General features: G+C 41.1%; 1 protein-coding gene across 5 annotated transcripts in view; it reads right to left on the bottom strand.

The window, feature by feature from the left end:
• sptan1 (spectrin alpha, non-erythrocytic 1) overlaps positions 1 to 11,662 on the bottom strand; it is a 62,142-nt gene that overhangs the window by 497 nt on the left and 49,983 nt on the right. For all 5 annotated transcript variants that reach the window (XM_078271227.1, XM_078271229.1, XM_078271230.1 and 2 more), the window contains 14 exons: positions 11,217 to 11,338; positions 10,987 to 11,119; positions 10,768 to 10,866; positions 10,481 to 10,640; positions 8,695 to 8,771; positions 8,404 to 8,613; positions 7,902 to 8,198; positions 6,649 to 6,761; positions 4,182 to 4,199; positions 3,174 to 3,228; positions 685 to 881; positions 505 to 558; positions 266 to 412; positions 6 to 153 (listed from right to left, as the gene is read on the bottom strand). In XM_078271227.1, coding sequence (XP_078127353.1) covers positions 6 to 153; positions 266 to 412; positions 505 to 558; positions 685 to 881; positions 3,174 to 3,228; positions 4,182 to 4,199; positions 6,649 to 6,761; positions 7,902 to 8,198; positions 8,404 to 8,613; positions 8,695 to 8,771; positions 10,481 to 10,640; positions 10,768 to 10,866; positions 10,987 to 11,119; positions 11,217 to 11,338 — 1,830 coding nt within the window. The remainder of the gene's footprint in view (positions 1 to 5; positions 154 to 265; positions 413 to 504; positions 559 to 684; positions 882 to 3,173; positions 3,229 to 4,181; positions 4,200 to 6,648; positions 6,762 to 7,901; positions 8,199 to 8,403; positions 8,614 to 8,694; positions 8,772 to 10,480; positions 10,641 to 10,767; positions 10,867 to 10,986; positions 11,120 to 11,216; positions 11,339 to 11,662) is intronic.

Raw genomic sequence — 11,662 nt, 5'->3', positions numbered from 1 at the left:
CTGACCTGGTAGAGCTCTTCTTTAGTGACATAGGGTTTGTTCTCTGTGCTGAGAGCTCGGAAAGCGCTCTCTATCTCCTCACTGGACTTGACGTTCTCTGTCTCGCGGCTGATCATAAACGCCATGTACTCCTGCAACGACACGTTGCCATCCCTGCAGACACAGATTCCTCAAAGTTAGGCAGCAAATACAACAATGTGTTCAATACTATACTGCAATTTACATCCCAATGTAATTTGTGAAAAACAAAAAAAAAGTGACAGACCTGTTGGGATCCACAGTGTCAAGTATGGCCTCGAACTCAGGATCAGGTTCGCCTTCTTCCACCATAGGCAGGTCATAGCCTAGCGAGCGCAGACATGACTTGAACTCCTGGTGGTTCAGACGGCCAGACTTTTCCTTGTCGAAGTGCCTGCAAATAAACAGGTGTAGATCAAAATGTGATTTCATCAGACCACCAGACATAGAAATATGTCATAATGAAGTCAGGTCAAAGCCACTTACTTGAACATCATGCTGAACTCCTTCAGGGCCTCCTCAGTCACTCCAGTGGTGTTCCTAAGAGAAAAAGTGAGGAACATGAGCTCAAAGAAGCATCAACACTTGTCTTACAGTTGGCAACTGTACCTAAATTGTTTCTGAATTCCAGTGACAAAGTAACTATTATACTGTGTTGGTGTATACCTGGCCTGTATCTGTTGCTCCAGGTTGTGCTGCATCCTCATTCCCAGCTGGTCCAGTTGGTCCCACTGCTGGGCCAGGCCCACTGTGCTGTGCTCTGTGTACTTGTTGTCCAAGATCAGCGCTTCCTCCATAGCTGCACCAAGGTCTTCAATCTTCTTCAGCTGGCTGCGCATGGCCCGTATCTCCTGGTGCTTACGCTACACACACACACACAAACATGCACTAACAATTTATTTATGTCTGCACAGAGAAGAACCAGTGCCGTAGAATACATTCACAAAATCATGGACCCAAGTCAACTTAGCACATTTCATACATAGTAAAATGCAACACAATGGCCCTCATTTACGAAACGAACGTACGACAGCAAACCAGCATAAAACCGGCGTACGGTCATTTCCACGCAAAGCTCGGTATTTATCAATATGAACGTGAGCGCAGGCTACGATCAAATCTCACGTCAAGTTTAAACTTGTGTACGCAGGTTTTCGAGTCAGTGTGGACTTGCGGTGCAGCATATAATCAGTTTAACAGGATAAGTCATCAGTTGATCATTTATCGGCAAGGGCAGATCTGGCTCTTTTAGAAGACCTCTATGTGCCGGTACAACAGTGCACACGTACGCACACGGGCCATGGTGGAGTGCTCCATCGGATTGATCAAGGGCAGACGGCTCCGTCTTGCATCAGCAGGGGGGACCCTATTATACACGCCAGAAAAAGTTTTAGCCTGTGGGGTTCTGCACAACATCACGCAGGAAAACAGGGTGCTATAAATGTAGTTATGGGGCCAGATGATCCGATGCCCAAAGAGCAGTGTCCAGCTTTTAAAAGGTATAATATGTTTGGCAATGATATTCAATGCAGCAAACATGACGATGCACAACATTTTTATTTATTCTTCAGGTTTTCGTTTCTCTTTTAAAGTGTCGTTAATGGCCACAAGTGAATGATTTATTTCTGCCATTGACCGACATATTTCGGCATGTTTTTCCGGCCCCTCTGCTGTCAGGAGACAGGGTCGGGGTGATGGTCCAGCACAGGGGGCGGATGACTCACGCTCTCCCTCACAGCTCACGGTTGCCTGGCTCTGACTCATGAAAAAAACACAAGTAAAATAAAAGACACTGCATAAACTCTGCTACTGTTTGTTTATTTAAATATAGGTACACCTACATGTAGGCCTAAGAGATTGCAATATAAGCCTGTAGGGTGTATACATTTAATAAACTTCAGCTGGAGTCCGATTTAGGCTACTACAACAACACTGTTGACCACATCAGTGATCTCTTTCCATTCCGCATTCTTTCTACAGCCTTTAATACCCGTTTTCAGGCTGCCAAATAGTACACACGTTAGTGCAAATGAACCTGAGATATCAGGGTTTCAATCTCCACCTCTGAAAGGTGCCGCTTCTTAGCTGGATTACGTCTCGCCATGTCATAAATTGTAGGGGAGAGGCCTCAAAACCAAGAATACACTGGGGCGTGATATTTAAATTACTATCGTTTCCAGCTGCTGCATTTATCAATGTACGACCATTCTTACGCCTGATTTGTGTGATACGAACGTTTCGTGATTCACACGTGAAGCCTGTCGTAAGATGATTTCTGCGCTCATATCTGCACTGGTTTCTACATTAGGTTGATAAATGAAGGCCAATGTGTTTTACATACAAATAACATAATAAAACAAGTGCACATGCACACAGTCAGTGAGCATATACAAATGTACACACACACACACACACACACCCCACCCCCCCTGTGGAACTGAGGATTCTTGCTGGCTTTTGTGGAATTAGCACGTTTTTTTTTTTTTTTATATACTGGAGGTGCAAAGCCATTTAGAGCTTTGTATACAAGTAGCAAAGTTTTAAAATCAATTCTAGCTTTGACAATGAGCCAATGCAGAGATCTAAGAAAATGTGTAATGTGCTTATACTTTTTAATTCTGGTTAAAAACACGTGCAGCCGCATTTTTAATTTGTCTATTTTTTTTAAGGTCTAGAGGGTCACAGTGCACAAGTAATATTCCTGGAGAACTAGAGGGTAGGCTAAATTCTGGATTTTAAGGGCACTAATGTTCTGTCTGATGTCAGTAATTTTGTTGTTGAAGAATGTGGTTCACATTTTATAGTAGACATCTTATCTGATGGGGTTTGAGATGGTGGATTAATAAATTGATCAATTGTGGAAAAGAGCACTTTTCCATTGTTGTGGAAAGTGACAGGTCTTTACAATAGAAAACATTGTAGGCCTACTCAGTTCTCAGAGATACGTAAAGTTAATAAAAAAGTACCTAGATTATTATTACAGAGATGAGACATTGAAGGTTTGACACAGAACAGGTTTGTACATTCTCAGAGGGTGGAAAACATTTCAACAGACAGACCGACCGACACAAAACATCAACATCTCTACCTCAGCTCAGAATTCAGCACACAAAGGTCTTGATCTGTGTCAACATGCAACAGTGAGTGATAGTTACCTTGGTGGCCTCCAGCTGGGACTCCAGTGTACCAGATTCTTCCACCATACACGACCTGACACCAACAGAAACTGATATTAGAAAGGAAGCAGCATAGTCTGATGAAACCACTGCACTCACTCTGACACACGAGTTATTAGGAAGACTTGCATTATCTACTACAACCAGCATTCCCAGAGAAACCTTTATGAACTACAATTACATTGCATGTTAGAAAATAAATTAGGTTTATAATTTATCATGCCACTATTGGGACAAAATGATTATCATCACATTTAAAAGTAGACCTGTTATGCTGTCTTTACTACCACAGAGTGGAGCTGCATTCATGCCAAATATCTACTGGCAATCCAAACCATGCAAGTTAGGGCTACTGCACACATGACTGGAAACTGCAGTGGATCATTAGTAGTTCATGAATATGTACAGTAGTACACAGTTTCCATCCCTGAATTACACACAGTAAACAAGGTGACAACTAGCCAGTCAGTCCAGTGGTTGAAAGTAGTGCTGACTGCAGCCTGGTACTATGAGTTTGAGGACTGGGTGAATGTTATCACAGCAGGAATATACTTTTAATAATACTACAGCAGGATGTTTTTAGACTGAAGTGCATGAGGTCAAGCAACCCTGAGGGCACAGTGTGGGTCAGAAAAAACAAAAGGAAATAGAGCAAGGCTTAAAAGAGGTTGACCTTCCAGAAAGATCATCAGCAACTTGGTACTGATAGACACAAATAACTCGTCGATAGGCTATGCTATTTAAAGATAGAATGGGGGAGGGAGGAGGACCACAGATTAAACATCAGACAACAAAATAGAGCAAAAAAAAAAATGGAATATTATTATTTTTTTTTACATCAAGGAAGAATGTTTTTAGACTGGCCATACAAGCCACCTTTGAGATGTAAGATTTACTTTCATCATCACATCCTATAGTTTTCACACCCACACACATTGGACCAAACACTCATAACACAAACAAAAAAATGAGAAAAGTTATATTAACCCATCCAGAAGATATGTCCTGATTACAACAGCAATTCCAAGCACCAGCGAGGAAGCAGCCAAGAAGAGGGGAAAAGAAAGGGGAGGGATGGAGAGAAACAATTACACGTTAACATGAGGCAATGACAGTGCTCACTGCAAAAAAAACCTGAAACCATTACACGGTAAACATCAGTGTGGACAGTGGTGAATGTGTTTGATGACATGGCTTAGAGATATGTTCTAATGTGACGCTCGTGCAAGAGACCAAACACTTTGCCAGTTAAAAAAACATGTATACTGGAAGGAGGTAATGAAAGTAATTGGAGAGATATTGGGGTTAAACATATTAGTTGAACCACAGAGATTAATTTTAGGGAACACACATTTAAGAGGGTTGGGAAAAAACTAATTGTATATGCTCAGAGCTCTGGTATTAGTAGCCCATAAAATGTTTTAGCAATCGCGCCAATTCAACCAATCACCGTGACTTTGGTGCGACTCGCAATTTTGACCAATCACCGCAACTTTTCCACAAATGTGACCAATAACCGGAGTTTCCCACGACTTCAACCAATCCCAGCAGTCCCACGTGCCAGACTTTAGGTCAATATAATGTGACTCCGAGAGCCACTGACCAAGCGGGAGTGAGAGAGAGCTTGTTTCCGATATGAAGACGAGACTTGAACATCTCACATTTACCAACAAAACGTACAGCGAAAGACGGTGCAAAACATTTCAGACCACTCTGCTAACCTGTATACAATTTCAGTAACAATCAATGTACGCTGTAACGTTTTTTCACTCTAAAGTCAGCGGCTGCTGTTTCAATCCTGTCGGCTTTCTGCAGCGGGCGGGGGTGGGGCTGCTGCTCATACAGTTCCCCCGCTACTGACGCGCACACACACACACAAACGCACACGGTGGATGCAGGAAAAACTGCAGATGAGACGACACGATGACCTAAATTGAGGACAACTACTCTTGTTATTGTAAGTGCAATAATACGTTAAAGTCAAATAGGTAGCTACTTTATCAAACTGTATGAATGTGTGTCCCAGGCCAGGTTAGGAAATTAGCTAACAATGTAAAGATCAACAAGCCACTGACACATGTTCAAATTTAATTAATTCAATAAATTATAATTTTTTGTCTTTATCCACCAGCCATTTTCATATTAAACCAACATTTGCAGCATCCTAAGCCTTTTTGGTAAGGTTACTAGGAAAACTCAGCCCAGAGTAGTTTTATTCTCCCCAAAACAAGTTTCCTTTTTAAAGAACTAGAGATGTTCCGATACCAGTATCAGCTCCGATACTGCCTAAAACGCTGGTATCGGTACTGGGAAGTACTGGAGTTTATGCACCGATCCAATACCACGTAATAAAGCCCTAAAGAAAATCTGCATTAAAGTAGTATATTTTTGTTCTTTTTCCGTTATAACCGACTGTCAAACTGCATAATAAAAGAAAGTTCTGGGGCATTTATGTTTCACAAAGAGTTTAACCTGAGCCAGACCGACAACAAAGAAATAATATCACATCCATACAGGGATAGTAGTATACAGCTGTTAAAACACAATAAAATATATGACACACTGGTATCGGATCAGGACTCGGTATCGGCCGATACGCAAGTTCAGGTATCAGAATCGGTAAGCAAAAAATGGTATCGGGCCATCTCTATAAAGAACTATACAAAAACAACTTTTTTTGCAACTTACATGGTCTCCCGCAACTTCATTGCAACAAACATACAAAAGACATCGCAACTTTTAAATCGCAATTTTTTTTTTACAAAAGCTCTCGCAAAATCAGGCATTTTGGGCCGCAACAATCTCAAAAAAAGGCCAGTGCCTTTTTTTGAGATTGTTGCGGCCCAAAATGCTGGGGGGACTGCTTAAACCCCACCCACCCTAGACCAGTGGACCCAAAGAGTCAAAGCTGTCAATTGTATGGAAAATATAACAGCAAAATTACAATTCAGGATGGACATTTATTTAGAGAGGTGGTCGCCTGTCATACAGTATACGGCAATTGAATAGAATGTTGAATTAGAACTGGACGCTTGTGTGTCCGTAGTAGCCGATTTTTGTGTATATAAGTGCAGGTCAATACTATCTGTTTTTGTACCATGTTGTGTGAGAGGATCTTGTTTTAATAAATGTTTAAAAAAAAAAAAAGAAACATGTTTTGTGCTAAGCTTATTCAGTGACTTTACAAAAGACAAAAACTGAAGAAAGTACCTTCACACAGTAAGTGTATGTGAAACCTAATAAGTTGTTGATGTAAATCAACAGCAGTGAGTCTGCAGCTACAGAGCATCATGCAACTGTGACATTGGCATCATTAAAAACAACATTCATGCTGAGCACCTAAATTGAAATGTTAATTTTTAATTATATGAAAGCAGAGCTGGCATCTGTGTCACACTGTAAAAATGTCAGCCCAGCACAATAAAGTCTCAGCTGTAAGGGAAACATCCTCTACCTGGTCTCCTGCAGCCACTGGTGGAAAGCGTTTGCGTGCTGCGCAAACTCCTGACGCAACTTGTCGTTTTCCTCCTGCCTCCTCTGCTCCTTCTGCAGCTCCAGCTCTCGCTCCTACACTCACATTTACAGTCATAAAGAAACCAACACCAGTAAGGTAAAATGCACTGAAAATTATTTTTCAACTAATGGAAATATAAATATAACAAATAATGACAACTTAGCCATTAAAACTACAGGACCATTGCAACATCCATTTACTTTAAATCATGTATACATTCAAATCTAGAAACGTATTGGTGTTTAATTTAAATTAAATCCCAACTCTTCAATAATCTTTGTGCTCATAAGCTGTGTGCAATGTGTGTTTGTGTTCTTTTTTGTGATTTTAGCTACCTGCTCTGGTCTGTACAGGCACTTTGGTTAATGTGGGTTGTTTTTAAATGTGCTTAATAAATAAATTTGACATGACCTTTTTATTAATCTATACAGTTAGTTTGCAGCTAAGGGATTACATTTGTTTAATTTCAGGTGTGCCCTATTAAATATCCTTATAGGACAAAGGTCAGGGTTACTTTGACTGATGGCCGAACTGAACAAATAAAAAGAAGATAAAGATATGTGGATGAACGCCCTATAAAAAGATCGTCAGCAGCCCGTCAATGAACAAAACACTTAAAACTGTATGAGTATGTATTTGATTACATGTCAGGTTGACAGGTCAGGTCTGGGACTGATCTATAGATAATTTCTCACAGGTATAGTAGGCTTTTTTCTTTTTATTCGTAATTTCCTTCAAATTATTTCTAGAAATGGTTGTCAATACATTGTTTGTCTAATTATGTTAAATATTATTTAATAAAGTAAAGACAGTGTGAAACCTCAAGTGTTGGCAATGACATTCCAGATTAGCTAATGTTAATAAACAGATGAATTTATACAGTATTTCTAAAAGTAATTTTTTTTCACTTTTTGTTTTTGTTTTAATAGGACAGTTTTATTTCCTCAGCTGTCCTGTGGACAAAGAGTCCACTCGGATTACTTTTTATCACAGTCAAGAGTTGACTGATCACAGATTTCCAATTTCGCAAAAATTGTCGGTATTGGCAGATACTCTGAGTATTGGAATCAGTATTGGGTGAATAAAAGTCAGCTTGGTGCATCCCTGAACTGAACTCCTGCAGGACCCAAGTAAGTATAAATGGTCTGCAGCAATGCTAAGTATAAATGAGATATATAATCTTTGATGTGGACCTTGATGATCTTCTGCAGGTTTCTCCAGGTCTCCTCCAGGGCCTCCATGGTGAACCAGGTGTAGGGGTTGGACACCACCTGGTAGCTCTTGATCTGCTGGTCCAGCTCAGCCAGCTGGTTAAAGTCGGCCTGAGCTGAACTTAGCGAGGAGCGGAAGGCCTCGTGGGCTTCACGCAGTGCCCGGATCTCCTCCAGAGAGTTGCACCTAACCGGATCTGTTAGATCCTCCTCTGCATTCTCAAACCAGCTGTTGAAGGCTGATGCCTTCTTGGCAAATGTCAGGAACAAGTCCTCAACCTGTCGAGAAGATATGATCTTTAATTCTTTAATTTAAGTGCAATTTACTTATAATATCTTAGGTGTGGTAAAATGCTTTCTACTGTGTTCAAGCTTTGATTTTGGACAATATCATTTCAGAGGTTTTAGGTTTATCTTTGGAGGTGTGCACAAAAATGTTCAGAGACCACCCCTTCAACACAGGATGCTCTTCTGGCCTCTTTACCTTTCTGAAGTGCTCTTGAGCCTCCAGAAGCTTCTTTTTGCGAGCAGCTGAGTTCGACAGCAGCTGGTTCCAGCGCTTCATCAAGGCAGCGTGACGAGCTTCAATGGCTTTTGATTGGACGTGTTTGGCTGCCAGCAGCTGGTCCTTGAGAGCTGTAATGTTGGTGATGCCCTCTTGCTGGAAGGCCTGGAGACCAGCATCAAAAGTCTCCTGCAGACAGAAAAAAATGTCAACGGAAAGAGTAACACGGTACAGAGGAAAAGGAGAATACTGTTTTGGAAGATAGAGTACCTGCTTGGTGAGCAGAGTCTGGACAGAGGACAGGTCTCTGCCATAGTCATCAGTCTTCAGGCTGTTTTCTTTCTCACCTAAACACAAACCACAAACAGGTTCAGAAATGATGGAGATAAAGCCAGACTTAAGTCCACACAAACAAGTCCGGTCAAATCCAACTGAACACAGTTACAATTAGGTCAGGCTTTCCAAATTATTAAAGAAATGGCTTCATATTTGGAATAAATACACTTTTTAGCAGTTGTTACGTTTAGCGGATAGAAGGTGACTGTCAGCTGGGTACAGAGGTCTGTGAGAGCACGGGCTTTAATGTCAACATAGCCAGCATCTAGCTACTTTGCCGCGCTGTGGAGTAATGTCTGGCAATGCAAGACTAGCATCTAGCCAACACTGACACTGTGGGATTGCATTGGGTTCAGCATTCTCAACCTAGCAAGCCCTGTGAACTTTGAGTCTGGGGAGGAAGGACCGGGGGAGACGACTCTCTCCAGTGTTTTGAATTTGGAATGCAGTAACCATTTAAAAAGCTAGCTGTCAGTATATTGTACATATTACATATTGCACCATTAATTAGAGGAGATATTTTGCCGGCGGTAACGTTATTAGTGTTATAAGTTAGTATGGCAAATTTACAAAATGAAGTTGCAACAGCAGAATGATGACACGACTCGTGCTCATTGAAGGAAGTTAAGAAGAGTTTGATTGTAAAGTTAGAATAGCCAGCGGTCAGAAACGGTGAAATACACAGCGGAGATATTGTTTTCTAAATAGGCGTATTAATCACCAGTTGCCTGCTGCGGACAACATGCTTAACTGAGAGGTGCGAATCCCTGAGCCCCGCCACCTCAGTTTTTAACCTTTATTGTACATTCACTTTATTCACAGTTTAATATTGAAGTGTTGCATTCAGGGGGCAGCCCTAGTTTATTCACACAAAAGTATGTTAAACAATAGTACACAGTGGCCTCCATGTTTAATTCTGAACCTCAGCGAGCTGCGTGTGACGTCTTTTGCGCATGCCGGTCAGACTGACAGAGATTCCTGCTTATAGTATGATAAACAGCATTTTCTTCTTCTGGCTAAGGCTAAGAAGAAACTGTAGTATTTTTTGACAACAGGACTGTGGACTCTGATAGAGCATTTTATTTCCACTCTGAGAAAAAAAATCTGAGAAAAGTTAGTTTTGTGTAGAGTTAGTTTAGTTTTGCTCACAGTGATTTTAAATTTATTCAGCTTAGGTGGTTCTCAAAATGGCTTGGGTGCTGCACCTAGGGCTGCAACTAACGGTTATTTTCATAGTCAATTAATCGCTTAGTTGTTTGGTCTCAATGTCAGAAAATGGTAAAAAAATGTGGATCAGCGTTTCAAAAGCCTAAGATGACGTCCTCAAATGTCTTGTTTTGTCCACAACTTAAATATATTCAGTTTACTGTCACAGAGGAGAGAAGAAACTAGAACATATTCACATTTAACAAGCTGGAATCAAAGAATTTTTACTTTTGTCTTAAAAATGTACTCAAACCGACTAATCGATAATGAAAATAGTTGGCAATTAATTTAAGAGTTGACAACTAATCGATTAATCTTTGCAGGACGATGCAGCTAGATTTGATCAATCTAGCTGCACCTAAGCCTTATAATGGTAGGGAAAACCCTGGTGTTAAGATTTCAGTGCGTGGAGGATTGAAGCTTTGTTTTTGTGGAAAATACACCAAGTACATCAAGTATTTACCACCAATAAAAATCACTTGTTTTGGAAAAAGAAAGACAGAAGTGTTCGTACCGATCCAGGACTCCACCACGTCAGCCTTCCAGTTGAACTGCAGGAAGGCAGAGTTTTCATCCAGCTTAGCCTTCCTCTGAGCTGCTGCCCTCTCCAGCTCAGACACTTTGCCTCGCAGAGCAGACATCTTGGCACTGATGTTGTCAACATGATGGTTGTTCTGTTGGGAAACACACAACAGTATCTTGAGAAACCTTTGTTTCTGTAGTCATACTGCACAAGACATGATGATTATTTCACTGCTTTAAAAAAAGTGTATTTTCTCTTGATTGCTATATAGTCAGTACCTTCTTAATAAGCTCTTCTCCGTTAGTACACACATCATTGACTCTGTCCCTGTGCACGGTGAAGTCAGTCTCAAATGCTTCATGCTTTTTCAGCAAGCCCTGTTAAAAAGAAAGGTTTTCTTGACATACAAAAACTCATCATCACTTACATTATTACAGTTAAAAAAACACTTATTTGATGTTATGTAACCGGATGGGTTGTCTGTGACAGAAAAGCACCTGCACAGCAGCCAGTGTATCTCCATAGTCCTCGCTTCCCACTAGATTCAACTTCTCATTAATCCAAGCTTCTTCCTCTTCCACATTCGCCACAAACTGCTGGTACTCCAGCGACTCCTCCAGCCTCTGTCCCCTGGGAGCAAACACACACACAGATTCCACACATTTACACACCTATTTCTATCTGTGTGTACGTTGTCCTAGGCAAGTGTATATCTTAGCAGGTTTACCTTGCTCCAGATAAGTCTTTGAGTTCCTTCCAGTGGTCGACAAACTGGGCGAGCCGCTGCTGAATCTCCTCCTGGCCGATGGTGTTGTCATCAGACAGCTTCTTCCCAGTGTCCAGCACCGACTGCAAGAATACAGAACAAAGCACTAATCACTGCATAGCAAAGCTACAATATTTTCCAGAATATTTCTCAGTATTGTAAGAAAGTCAGAATGTCTAACAAGTTACTGGCCGATGGAGATTTTAAGAAGCAACTGAACTGGCCCCACTTCTGTTAGAGGTATATAGAGAGGCACTGGAGAAGGGCACACTGCCACTAACTTTTAGGCAGGCTTTGATAACTTTGGTTCCTAAGAAAGGCAAAGACCCAGGAGACTGCATGAATTACTGCCCAATTTCCCTAATGCAGATGGACGTTAAGAATATTTCATGGTCTGTAGCTGATAG

This window comes from Sander vitreus, chromosome 16 (assembly GCF_031162955.1).
Source record: "Sander vitreus isolate 19-12246 chromosome 16, sanVit1, whole genome shotgun sequence".
Taxonomy (NCBI): domain Eukaryota; kingdom Metazoa; phylum Chordata; class Actinopteri; order Perciformes; family Percidae; genus Sander; species Sander vitreus.
Note: the sequence above shows the minus strand (reverse complement) of the source record. Positions and strands in the feature narration are given on the sequence as shown.